The following is a 13,836-nucleotide window of genomic DNA, read 5'->3' as shown; positions in this document are numbered from 1 at the left end:
GGGCGCGAGGAACTGGCGCACCTGGCACCTGCCGCCGGCGAGAGCGCGGGCCGCCCAGCGGAGGGCCGCCCCGCGGAGGACCGCCGCCCCTCTCCCCTGGCGCCCGAGGCGGAGCACGCTCCCGCGGGCCGGCCGCGACGCGGAGCGAGTGGGTGGGCAGGCGAGGGAGGGGAAGGGAGAGGAAGGAGGGAGGGAGGGCGGACGGGGCGCGTCCCCGCGGCGGGGGCGCGCTCTCGCGCGGGCTGCCGGGATCGCTCGCCGCCGCTGTGGTAATGTCCGCCATGTTGGCCATGGCGCAGGGAGCGGATCGGGCGGGCGAGCGGCGGATCTAGTGTTTGGAAGCGGCCGCGGGCGGCGGGGGGCTGTTTTCGGGCGGGTGGGCGCCCATGCTGTGGCCAGGGGCAGTGCGGAGGAGGAGGAGGAGCGGGCCGGCCGCGCTGCACTGAGGAAGGAGGTGGAGGAGGCGGCGGGAGTCCTCCCCCCCTCCCCACCCGCCCCGCCGCCGCCGCCCGGGCTGTTCCTGTGAGGCGGGGAGACAATGAGTAAACTCTCCTTCCGAGCGCGGGCGCTGGACGCCGCCAAACCGCTGCCTATCTACCGCGGCAAGGACATGCCTGATCTCAACGACTGCGTCTCCATCAACCGGGCCGTGCCCCAGATGCCCACCGGGATGGAGAAGGAGGAGGAATCGGTAGGGACTCAAGTGTTTATTACCCCCCCTTCTCTCCTCCCCCCTCCCCTTTGTCAGTCGGGCCTCGCCATTCACAGCGCGCTTTACGCTCGCTGGAGGGCGCCGCTGCCGCTCCAACGCATGAGACCGTACGCCGGAGGAGTAGCGTAAACCCTCTCGGCCGGCGCAGCGCCCGCCCGGGGCCGCCATATTGTTGCGTCCCAGTGTTGTGATTAGCTCGCTGCGCCTCTTACGCTGCCGTAAGGGGGCCTTGCCGTAAGCGGCTGCTGGGAATGGCGCAGGGAATGTTCTGGCCGCACTTGGCGTAGGGCCTCTGTTTACCTTTTTTTTTTCCCACCCACGACACTGGGTTAACTAATGGGAGAGGGATCCTTGGCTGGGAAAGCTTTGTTTTTCACTTTTAAATTTAGTTTTGCATTGGGTTATCTTTGAAATGACTTAGGAAAGTAAAGCGCTTTCAAAACAAACATCTTCCTCCCAGCAAGGTAATCCTCGTTCCCCGGCCCGTGGGGGTGCAGCGGGACGAGGCGGTGCGGCACTGCGACGGAGGAGGGCGGAGGCCGCGACTACCCAGCGGGTTGTAGCGTTAGAGAGTCGGGGACCTGCTAGCTCTGCCTTCCTCGCTCGGACGGCGCCCGCTTGGTGCGCAGCCTTAGGAAGGAACCGGGGATATGCAGCAGCGAGCCGCTGGCTGTGGCCTGTCCCAGTGCCGCCTCCCCGAGAATTGTTATCGGAGGGGTGGGGAGTCTTTTAGGAGTTGACCTAGTGCATCTAAATTGACAGTTGCATTTTTAGTAATACAGCGTATTTAGGCTGAAATGCTGCTTTTTCTCCCTGATGGGTTAAATTTTGCATACGGTTGAATTTCATCTGGTTTGACAGTGTTGATGACACCGGAGTGGTGTTACTTGCATGCGAAGTTTATAGTAACTGCACCCTCAAGAATTTCTTCAATGAACCTGCAGTCCCGCCTTATTGTCAACCCCGGGTGTTCGTGGATTGGTTCTCTTGCTTCTGTGACTGTCAAAAGAAGGCGCGAGGTTTCTGTGATTGGTTTTCTCTTTTGACTATTAATATTGCAGGAAATGCTTTTATGCCTTTGATTGGTTGCTCGATTCTGACCTCATTATATTACCCTGCCATTACTTTCTGCTGTGATTTAATCACATTTCTCCATGGTGTTTGATTACTTGAAAATTTTACACTTTCAGTGGAAAATGAACATGGCCGCACTATCAGGACGAACGAACATTCAACTTCTTTTAAGTAAATAAGATGAATGCCCAACATTTATGCTGAAAGTTTAGAATTAAGTCAAATGTGAAAAGTCTTTTGGTTGTTTGAGCTCAGTGTTCCATGGAAAAGATAATTAAAATAAGAAAGTTATAGTATGTACAGGAATTAATTGAATTGAACTTTAAATAACACAACTTTGGATTCCACAAATTTAAGTTTCTGTTAATGTTAAGGTGGCTTCTGAGCCTTAAAGTACAGTTGTGAGAACGTGAGACAGAGTTTATTCTTGTATTATTTATTATTGTATTTTTTTCCATACGAACAACTGCAAACCTTTGCCCCGCCCTGTATTGTATGTAACTACTTGGATCCCATTATTTTGGTTTGGGAAAAACTTGAATCAAAAACTAGAATGAATAATTAGCCTGTGGAAGATATGTTACTGTTTGTAAACAGTGATCAGCATTATATTTAGTTACTGCTTTAGGTCCTTAGTTTGCCACATGTGTCTTGGTATTTTATCTGAAAATAGGGAAAAAACTTGCAGTTATTTATTTCTAATGATATATGAAAAATAAATGCATAATTAACCCTAGCACAGTTTTGTTTGTTAGTGTTAACGTTGCATTATTTTCAGAAGCCTGCTTCATCTACCCAATTTTAGGCAAGAAGAAATCCAAATTCTAATAGAACTAGAGTTGTAACTCAGGACTTCTTGTCTCTGTTCTGTCCTTTCTGCCTCTTTAATGTTCCAAGTGGAGGTTCTTAAAATTAAAGGAAAACTAAACAAGCCCTGACAGTTAAGATTTATACAGTATATGCAGTCTGAAGTCTTTTGCTTCCCAGAATGTTTAAATGGGATATTAGTTTTTTCTTTTTCTTTTAAAAATTAACATAAGTCGGAAGACGTGTGCTTTCATGAGTGACAGCCAGTTGTCATCTTTCTATAACTTGGTCTCTGTAGTGCTCCTCATTGCTTGGTCTAGGTCAAATAGTGTAAACTTATGTCTATTTAGAATCTACACAACCTGAAAGATCAGGTAATCAGTGGTTCTTCCACCTCCCCATGAGTTTGTATAGTGGTAGTTGATGTTTTTAACATATCTATCATTTTTGGAATACTTCTTTTGCACCAGGTACTGTACCAAGAACTTTGCCTTATTATTTTACTTAATCCTTTTTAAAACCAATTTTCATAGATATAATTTAAATACAATAAAATGTACCCATTTAAAGCATAAAGTTTAATGAATTATGACAAATGTGTATTCTGATGGAAACATCACAATAAAGATATAAAAACATCTTAAACACCCAAAAAGTTCCCTTATGCTTCTTTGCAAGTTAATCCCTCTCCACCATAATTCTGAGCAACCACTGATTTGCTTTCTCTCATTATAGAATAGTTTTGTCTTTTCTAGATTTTCATATAAGTGGAATCATACATACTTTATTGTGTCTGGCTTCTTTTGCTCAGCATAATGCATTAAGGATTCATCCTTGTTGCATATAGCAGTCCATTCCTTTTTATTACTGAATTTACATACTGTAATACAGGTGTGGGCAAAAGTAGGTTTACTGTTGTAATACAAATGAATAGTTAATAATAATATAAGAATAAACTGTTTTGCATAATCATGACTGTAAACCTACTTTTGCCCACCCGTTTCATTTCCTCCCTCCCTCCCATCCCTTCCTTCCATCCCTTCCTTCCATCCATCTGTTGTTGGATGTTCAGTTGTTTTTAGTTTTTATTTAATCCTGTAACAGCCCTTTGAAGTTTTGTTTCTATTTTATAGATGAAGAAATTGAAGGGTCTAAATGCTAGTAACTGGCAGGGGTAGAATTCAGATCCTTGCCTTTAATGTCACAAAAGCCTGTTCTCATAACCACTATGCTTCATATTGACTTCTTACAGAAACCCAAATTATCTTATGAACTATTACTAAGTTAATTTTAGTTTTTGTAAATAAAGTACTTTTTATAATTTTGGGAACTGTAAATGATATTGATTTGATTAAAATATTAAATTAAGTGTAATTTTTCATCACTGACTTTTGCTCTTGGCTTTTCAAATTTTCTCTTTTTTTTTCTTGTAAGTCTGTTAACTTTGCTTTTCCCTAATGTTGGCACCATTATGTTTATCTGAGTGTTTGTTATCCTAAGCATATAATAAACTTGTAGGAAACTATCCTATTTTATTACTTATATTTTCTCCTAGTAGAATGTAATCTCTATAAGGGCAGGGTTCTTTGCATGTTTTGGTCCTTAATATATTTCAGTTCCTGGAACTGTGCCTGTCATATAACTTACGCTTGATATATGTTTGTTGAGTATTGAATGAGCTTCTATTTCGTTTTCTATACCAAGAGCTAGGTTTTTATAAAACACTGTGTGTGTGTGTGTGTGTGTGTGTGTGTGTGTGTGTAATTCGTTAGCAAAATTTGGTAAGTTATTCTCCCAGGGATTCTTTTTGGTTTCTTATTTTGGTGTACTGTGTACACTTACATACTCATTTGTTTTCCCTCTTGAGTCAGGCCTCTTTAAATATAGAATTTTTTGTAGATAGGTATGGTTGCAATATTAGTCTTTATCTGTGTTAGTTACCCCTCTCATAGGTATATACAGGTTTGTGTAAGATCTCTTTATATTGGAATGAACCAAAATCTACATGAAGCATGTGATTACATTTATTTTCAAAGAAAAAGATCATGACTGAGTTAAATTGTATTTCTCCCCTATATATTAGTTACCTAATTTTTGTCATCTTAACATGTGATATTTTGAATGGTGGAGTAGAAATATATTCAATCTTTCTACCATTTCAAAGTTATTTTTGGTACTAATATATTTCATGTTTCATAATAGAGGGGTTCTAAAGAGGGAATAAAATGAAGTTTTGTAAGCTGACATTGTAAAAACATTAAGCGTTTTTGGTTTGGTTTTGTTTGGGTTTTTTGGTGTTTTTTTCCAACAAAAGCAAATAACAGCCAGGTATCATCTAAGTTCCAGGTGTTACCTAAATAAGAGATTGAGAAACTATTTAAAAGGTTCTGTATATCATTGTGTGTAAGGCTGTGTGCTGAAGTGCTGTTACGATTAAAAGAAGAATATGATACTGATCTTGACTTCAGGGAACTTAAATGAATCATTGAGGTCAAAAACGTATTTTGAAAGTTAGCAGAAACTACCAGGTTAAGTCAGCCTGACAGACATTAAAAGAGCATTAGAAAAAGTTAACTGTTGGTGCAGTTAAGAGGAGTAAGAGAAAACTGTTACTGGAATGTATAGAGAAGGCTCCTTGGAGAGGGATTTAACAATTTGGACTTTTAGGTTTGTTTGTATGGGTATGTTGAAGTAAATATTTAGTGCAGAAATACTTAAAACTAGTTCTATGGATGTTACACAGACTAATGGAAGATTCTTGCATCTTATATATATTTTTTATCCTCACCCAACCAAGCCACCTGGCTGTCTCTTGCATGTATATGTTTTTGAAGCTATCCTTGTCTATCCTTCCCCTACTTACAGAAACTTGAGGGGGGCTGCAGTCTGTCATTTCTGAGCATGTCATTCTCTTTGATCTTTCTCCTTTTTTTGGACATGCAGATGATTTTTATTTCTTCCCCTCCTTTTGTTTCCTGCTGTGTCTTCAGCACTAGATACTGTTTATAATCTGGAAGTCACTCAGTAAATGTCTGGTGATTGAATGAATAAAATTGTTGCAGTGGAGACTAGGTTGAAAAAAGGGTAGGGTTATGTCAGTTATACAGAGTTTTGAATGTTAGGCCCAGCAGTTTGTAGGATGGTGTAGAAGAAAGAGAATTGAGGTACAAGTGTGAAACCTGTTTTCTAAGTTTTCGTTCTGTTGTTAAGTGGCCTTATGACCTGGGAGAGTTGCCTACCTTCTCTGAGCCTCTGGTTGTTCATCACTACCATCTAAGCTACCATTTATTGAGTGTGTGTTATTGAGTGTGTTGAGCATGTGCCAGGCACTTCCTTAAACTCAGTAGATGGTTTAGAGCTCATTATAACGCTGCGATGAGTGGGTACTATTATTTCTTTTCCGGAAAAAGAACCCAAGCCTTTAGAAATTAAGTATCTTGCACAAGGGTGCCCCTATCTAAACTAGAATGTGCTAGAGGTGGTGCCTGAACTCGGGCTCTGTAGGTTCGTGACCCTGAGCTCTTCTCTTCACCATTGTACTGCTCATCTGTAAAATGAGTGTGTAGAGAAGCAGATGATATCTAAGTGTCATTACGTTTCTACTGTTCTATCACTTACTATCACATAGGCATAGAGGAGGTACTAAGTTTTGCCTCAGGGAATATTATGAAAGAAACTTTGTGGTGAATTCTTTTTGTAAACACATTCCTTTTTTAAAAATTCAAAGGAATGATCTATCTGTGGTGTAAGTTTAGATTTCATTAGTATCAGTTCTCTAAAAATGAAGCCTAAAAATGTTTGGTGGGATCAGTAGGTTGGTTTCAAGTAACAGAAACCAAGTCTGGTTTCTTTAACATTCCTGGAGGTTCTTCAACAGACTCCCAAGAAAGAAGTGAACAGTCAAGATTTGGGAAGGCCAAGAACAAGGGCAGGTATGGTGACATTGATGTCATTCTAACAATTCGCAATCTTTTGAGAAGTAATATAGGTTAGTGGTTAAGTACATGTGTTCTGGAGCCAGACTGTATGGGTTTGAATCACCAGGCAGGTTAATTTCATCTATGAAATCTAATGGAGTTATTGCGAGGATGAATTGTAGTGTACTTGGGACAGTTCGTGGCTTGCAGTAAGCGTATAATAAGTATTAGCTATTATTATCATCAGTGTTATATTTCTTTAAGTTCAAAATTCAGATTCCTGAGATGGAGTGTTATTGGTTTGGCCTGCATCAGGTATCTGTCTCCCTCTAAGTCTACCAGTCAAGGACAGGGGGAGTTAGTATATATGTGCTGTTAAGGGCTACCCTCCTGAAAATGGGGTTTTAGCCAGGACCTGCCCTGAGAGATCTTCTGGTGGGTATATAACATCATAATCAAAAGTTGTGGAGTTAAATTGTTTAAATTCATGGTTTGACCCAAGGTGAATTTGTATACTTGTTGTGTTTTTACAAACCTTAAATTTGTAAGGTGTTTTATTTTTTTGTTTGGATATTTTTTCCATTGCTTTTCAGAGAGTGTGGAAGGGAGGGAGGGGGAGAGAGGGAGAGAAATACTGATGTGAGACACATTGACTCCTTGCCTCTGGCATGCATCCTGATGGGGGAGGGGGAGGTATTTGGGGGGCATGAAGAGGAACCCACAACTCTGGTACATGCCCTTTACTGGGAATCGAACCCACGACCCTTCGGTGCATGGGCTGATGCTCTAACCACAGCCGCATCGGCCAGGGTTGTAAGATGTTTTAATGAGATTACAATAACTTTAATGTATTACATTCCTTGATGAAATTTGAATTAGAGACTATAAAAGAAGTCTGCAGAATCCCTTTAAAGAAAGCAAACCCTTCATTCACATTTACTAATTTTCCAAGTAGCAAGGAATGAATTTTGTGTGACCTCAAAGACGTTATTTAATCTTTTTGGCTCTTAGTTTTCTCACTTGTGAAATAGAATTGGACTGAGTGACCTAAAAATTACTGCATCTGTGAATCAACATGTTTACCTAGAACTAACAAATGAGAGACTAGATATTAGGAAAATATTAATAGGTAAGGTTTAACTCTAACACTATTGTAAATGCTGTCAATTTTGTTTAGAGTCCTTTTTTTAATGAAGATCAGTTACATTTACCTACAATCAGACACTGATTTTTTTCCTAGAGATCAGTAGGCAGTCCATGCTGTAAGTTTTGGTTATAATCAGTTAGTTCCCTTGCTTTCATAAGATTTTCTTTTCCTATCTTTACTACTCTTGTTGCTGTAAATGTTCTGAATTTTAACCCCTACTACTTGAGTTTATTATAATTTTCCAATATCTCATGTGTGTATGTATGTCTATAGATATATGTATTAGAGAATGAGAGCACAAGTGAGAGAAAAGACACCTGTTTTCCCAATTAAACCAAATACTTTAAAGAAGGTATCATGTCCTTGTTTTATTCAGCACAGATACCTACCCAGGCACTTAAGTGATAGAAAGTTTGTAATTCAGACATGGCCACTGGGATTGTGTTGGATTATATTACTAAAAATATAGCACTGCGTCTATATTTCATTTTAAGTACAGTTGAGGTAGAAAAACTGTAATGACTGCCTGAGGTAGAAAGGATACTATGTAGGAATAAGCCATGAAGGAGACAGTGTAGATAGCAGAAGGTCCATCATGATTATTTGATCTTACCTTAGGACTGATCCTTGATTCTTTTTTTTGTTTGTTTGTTTTTGTTTTTTGCATTGTTTACACTTAAATGGAATAGGCCTTCAGATTTGCCTGCTCATTGTGTAGTACTGCTGCTTTTGGGATTTATACTAGAAGATGGCAGTCACTTCCAGATTCTTTTTAGCACCATTTTCATTTATTATCTGCTTTTAGGTTTCTTTTGTCTTGTCAGCTCGTATTACTGTGGCGTTTGAGGAATGCAGAGTGGAAGAGTCAGCCCATTTGCTTGCTCTCTAACTCATATCCTCATATCTTTAGCTCCAGCTTTCTTATTGCACCCCCCCTTTTTTGGTGGGCAAAGGATAAAGTTGTTGGTTGGGGAATCTGCAAGCAACTCTTAGTTAGTACTACTAATCTGATGTTGTTGGAACTTCCAAATTGTGATTTAGTTTCCAATTTTGGCCTCTTTCACTTTCCCTCTGGGCAAGATAAAGTACTTTTATCTTATTAAACAACATTTCTTTATCTGTTTAATGAGAAGTATCTAAAAAAGGTAACTTTAAAGATTAATTTTTTTTTGTAAAGACATAAGTTAGTCCTTTCTACAGGCAATTGCTATTATTTATTACTGGTAATTTTTAGTTATACAGAATTATAAATAATAAATAATAATATGGAAGAATAAAGTACACGGAGTATTTCCATACATTATTGTGGTATAGTTTTACATTTTTTCTCCTGTCAATTAAATATATTTTTACATCTGATAGACATTAGCAAATTGATACTTTATTTTTCTCCTTCCATCTCTGTTCTCTGGCAGAGCAGTTAACAATCAAATTGATTTAAAAAATTAAAAACTGAAAATTAATAGCCAAGAGAACTAAATCTTTAGCGAATCCTTGGGGTAATAATTTAGTCTTGAATAATTGATGTTGTATTTGTTTTTTAGATTAGAGAGATTAGTTGTTAATGGGTGAAAATAGGTTTTAGTGGTAAAAATCTGTTCAGTGGGTGGTATACACTGGAGAGCAGAAGCAAGTGAAGTGATACATTTTTTTTTTTTTTAAAACATATTTTATTGTTTTTTTACAGAGAGGAAGGGAGAGGAATAGAGAGTTAGAAACGTTGATGAGAGAGAAACATGGATCAGCTGCCTCCTGCACACCTCCCACTGGGGATGTGCCCGCAACCAAGGTACATGCCCTTGACCGGAATCGAACCCGGGACCCTTCAGTCCGCAGGCCGACGCTCTATCCACTGAGCCAAACCGGTTTCGGCGAAGTGATACATTTTAATATACCAGTGAAGCCTCAGATGAACACTTAAGTTTGGAAATCTTGAAAAGCATGGTACTGAAGAGGATAGCGTTGACATTTACTTGATTCTTGAGATTGTTCTGGACTGGGACGTTTTTTGATGTTTGTGCATAGTTAATTGTTTAGGGCGGGCATATCAGCAAGTTTATTAATCAGTCTCCTGCCCACTAATTTCTAGTAGCATAACAATTGCAATAACCTCATAATGTTTCCTCCTTCTGTTTCCAGAAGGGGGTTATTGCACTTGATTTGAGAACCATTATCCAAGCCTTCTTAACCTGTTTTGTGACTTGGACTCCTTTGCCTGGTGAAATTCCTCAGAATGATATTTGAATGCATAAAATAAAATAAACCAATTATATTGAAATGTAGTTATCAATATTAAAACAGTTTTTAATTTATGTATTTAACACATTAATAACTGGATCTAGACTTGAGTCTAATTGTCTTAAATTTGAAGTAGTGATGAGTATAAACAATATTTTGACAAGTGCAACCATTGTAATATGACAATTGAAAGATCTGTGGCTTCTTTTGTATTGCTAGTCAAAAGTATTACTAGTACCACTGTGGTCTAATTACATCTATAATAATAATCTATAATAATAAAAGGGTAATATGCTAATTAGACCGGACAGCCGAATGACCTTCTGGACATCATTCCAGACATCCTTCCCGACAATTCGCGGCAGTGGGGGCCGAGGCAGAGATCGTTAGGGGCGATCAGGCAGGCAGGCAGAGGGGTTAGGAGCAATGAGGCAGGCAGGCAGAGAGCTTAGGAGCCAGGGGTCCTGGATTGCGAGAGGGTGCAGGCCGGGCTGAGAGACAACCCCTCTCCCCCCACACACACATCAGTGCACAAATTTCGTGTACCAGGCCTCTAGTTAATAAAAGGAAATATATTAAATATGTAACAAGTTAGTGAAATTAGAGAAAGGATTATTTTCTCACCCAAGTTCATGGATTCTTCAGGTTTTTCAGTGAATGTTTTGGGGAATCTATGACCTGTGGTTTAGAACTCCTCAGAAGAATTTCCATGGCCCAAACGACAATCCCATTCTGTGTCATTCTTCTCCCAAATACATAGTCAGGCTACAGATTTTATTCCCATATACTTGACAAAGTGGTCCCCCTGATATTTTCACATTCCTAGCTTTTGAAATACAATAGCTCCACATTATTTAAATATAAAAATTTAATAACAAAATGATATATATATAAAGTGTCTTCCCCATGTCCCAGACACTCTACAGAGGAAACTGTGTGTGTGAGTGTGTGTCTCTTAGAAAATTTCTAAACACATGCTTTTTATTCAGTGAAGTAGACAATTATTTCTCTAGTTGTATTCATTTTATAAGTGAGTGATATGTGACCTTATAATTCCTTAATCTACAGTCATATGTCAGATAACTTTAATTTTAAATTTCTTCCTTCTAAAATCTCCGAGAAATTCACAAACTGTAGCTTTCTGATAAATTGGAGTTTGGATATCAAACCTTAACCTGTTATTCCCATGTGGGAATTCGGTTGTCAGTAAGCCTTGCATTGTGCATAGACTTTTATTTATTTTTCTATATATAAAATATTAAAATCAGATTAACTATTAATTAAGTGACTTGTCTCCAAATTTTTTTTAACAATCAGATATGGCCTTAAATAGCAACTTGGATCAGAAAGAGCATGCATCACATTGGTAAACTGGATCTTCCTTACAGACTACACTCTCAACTTTTGAGTGTAATGTTTGTGATGTTTATTCATTGAATAAATAGCTCCATGAGCACAGGGACTGCCTGTACTTCCTATGTATATGTCATCTGGTACAGTGAATGAGATATGGTAGCTGCTCACTATTTGCTGATGGGATGAACAGTACCTGCTTTGTACTTTAGACATGGAAAGAGGTAAAATGTGGTACCTGTCTTCAAGCAGCTTCCAGCCCCATAGAAAAGACTTGCACACGGATAACTCCGTATGAGGCATAATGTGTTATGTGGAAGATAAAAATGGTACTGTGGAAATTCATGACAACAAGAGACCTATTTGAACAAGAGTATGTGTTTTTACAAATCAGTTTCAAAATTAGGTCCATATGCCAGAATGCCATAAGTTGTTGGGGTTATTTTTTTAATAGATATTTTTTCATATTAGGAAGTGTGTGATGCCCAGGAGAGTTGTTAGAGGATTAGAATTTTTGTGATTTAGTGTAGATTCACCTTTTAGGACAAGCATGCTGGTGTTAAGAACAGTACCTTTTAAAGCAGCGGTTGTCAACCTTTCGGACCTCACAGACCACCAGTGGTCCATGGACCACCAGTTGGCGACCACTGTTTTAAAGAGTTCTGAGGACAAGAAACTTGGTGTTATGGAGGATGGTTTAAAGAAACCGTGTTGCTTGATTAGTATACAAATAATTTGCAGTTTTTAATGATTTTGGTTTAAAGCACAGAGTCACTCTCCATAAACTACTTGAAAGAAGCTTGTTTATACATTATAGGTGCTTCAGTAGCATAACAAAAGCAGATACCATAATGTTTTATTTGAAACTCATGGTCCAATGCACAAAATTCGTGCAAGGGGCTTGGCCCTCGCAGCCACAGCCGCTTGCCTAGGCCCTCGAAGCCCCGGCTTCATCTAGAATCTGATTCTAGGTTCTAGAAGGTCGACTGGAAAGCCATTTGGCTCTCTGGTCTAATAAGCATATTACGTTTTTATTATTATAGATAGCCTCAGCCATCTTAGCTGAATATATCAGGGCTTTCAAAATATCTCTAAAAGAAATACAGAAGGTTAGGTCAGGATCCTCAAACTTTGGCATGCATCAGAATCACCTGGAAGGCTTGTTAAAACACTGATCACTGGTGATTCCCAGAGTGTTGGATTTAGTAGTTCTGGGATGCGGCCCAGGAGTTTGCACTTTTAACAAGTTCCCAGCTGATCTGATGTTGCTTACCCAGCAACACCACTTTGAGAGCCACCAGGTTAGGAGGGAGAAGCATGGTTCTCATCTAGACTACACGTCAGAATATCTCGATGCTTTTCTAAAGTACATATTTAGGCTTTACCCTAGATTTACCAACCGAATTAACCTTTATGGCTGATTTTGACTTTTTAAGTAGAAAAAAAATGATTAGCATGCATGCCCATGATCCCTTCCTGACTGCCTTGCCATTTTACCACTTCATTCAGAATTTTTGTGCTCTAATTCATTGGCTTTCAACCTCTTTTGGCTATGACAGTGTGTGTGTGTGTGTGTGTGTGTGTGTGTGTGTGTGTGTGTACACAATCAAAATGAAGTACACATTGATACTCACATACATATTCGGTGGATTTTTATATTTCACAGTAGTAGTTACATTCTATAGAGTTGCCATGAACAGTGAATGACTGAACCATTGCTCCTAGAGGAAATACAGGGTTAGGTTCCTGTAAGCCTCTGGGTGTGTGTGTGTGTGTGTTCTTTTTTTTTTTGTTGTTAATCCTCACCTGAGGATATTTTTCCATTGATTTTTAGAGAGAGTGGAAAGGAGAGTGAGAGACAGAGAGAAACATTGTTGTGAGAGAGACACATCGACCAGGGCCCATGATCAAGCTTCAACCGAGGTACATGCCCTTGACTGGAATTGAACCTGGGATGCTTTAGTATGGAGACCTATCCTCTATCCACTGAACCAAACGGGCTAGGGTTGGTCTCAGTGTATTTTCATCAGTCAATCAATGCATACATAACCTTGTTTAACGTATGTTTCTGTTTAAAGATACTTTATATAATATATATCGTTGATTCATTGACATTGAACTTAGAGCCACTGGCACTATAACTCATGCCTGAATAAAGCTTGTCTAACATACGATATTTTCTCTGTAAGGCATATTCCAGCCTTCTAGACACGCTAAACAGCACTGCAGCACTACAGTTGGAGATACCGAGGGGGGATGTAAACAATGAAATAATTTTTAAAATGCAAAAAACATAGCACTAAATAGAATATTAAAAGGACAAAATAGAAAGTTTTCATTTCTCAAAAAAGGCTCTGGTTTTTGAATTAGTGTTAAGGCATCTCCCCACCCCCCTTCTCTCAGGTCCTTAATTCAGATGTTCTTCTAGAATTTATATGGTTTGTTCTAGTGTGCACTACTCTGTAGATCCAATTTTTTTTTCATCCAAATGACTATTCATTTGTCTAAACACCATTGAAAAAATACTTTCTCCTTGGTTTAAGATGCCATTTTCACCATATTTGAATTTTCTTAGGCATTTGAGATTA

The 13,836-nt window shown here is 39.4% G+C and overlaps 1 protein-coding gene across 3 annotated transcripts in view; it reads left to right on the top strand.

Moving 5' to 3' along the window:
- The first annotated feature begins 216 nt into the window (after positions 1-216).
- EPC2 (enhancer of polycomb homolog 2) overlaps positions 217-13,836 on the top strand; it is a 134,054-nt gene continuing 120,434 nt past the window's right edge. For all 3 annotated transcript variants that reach the window (XM_080670743.1, XM_080670742.1, XM_080670741.1), the window contains exon 1: positions 217-691. In XM_080670743.1, the coding sequence (XP_080526869.1) occupies positions 539-691 (153 nt within the window). In that variant the 5' untranslated portion in view covers positions 217-538. The remainder of the gene's footprint in view (positions 692-13,836) is intronic.

This window comes from Plecotus auritus (assembly GCF_963455305.1).
Source record: "Plecotus auritus genome assembly, chromosome: 5".
NCBI classification, from domain to species: domain Eukaryota; kingdom Metazoa; phylum Chordata; class Mammalia; order Chiroptera; family Vespertilionidae; genus Plecotus; species Plecotus auritus.
The sequence above is the reverse complement of the archived record's forward strand: the minus strand, read 5'-3'. Positions and strand labels throughout refer to the sequence as shown.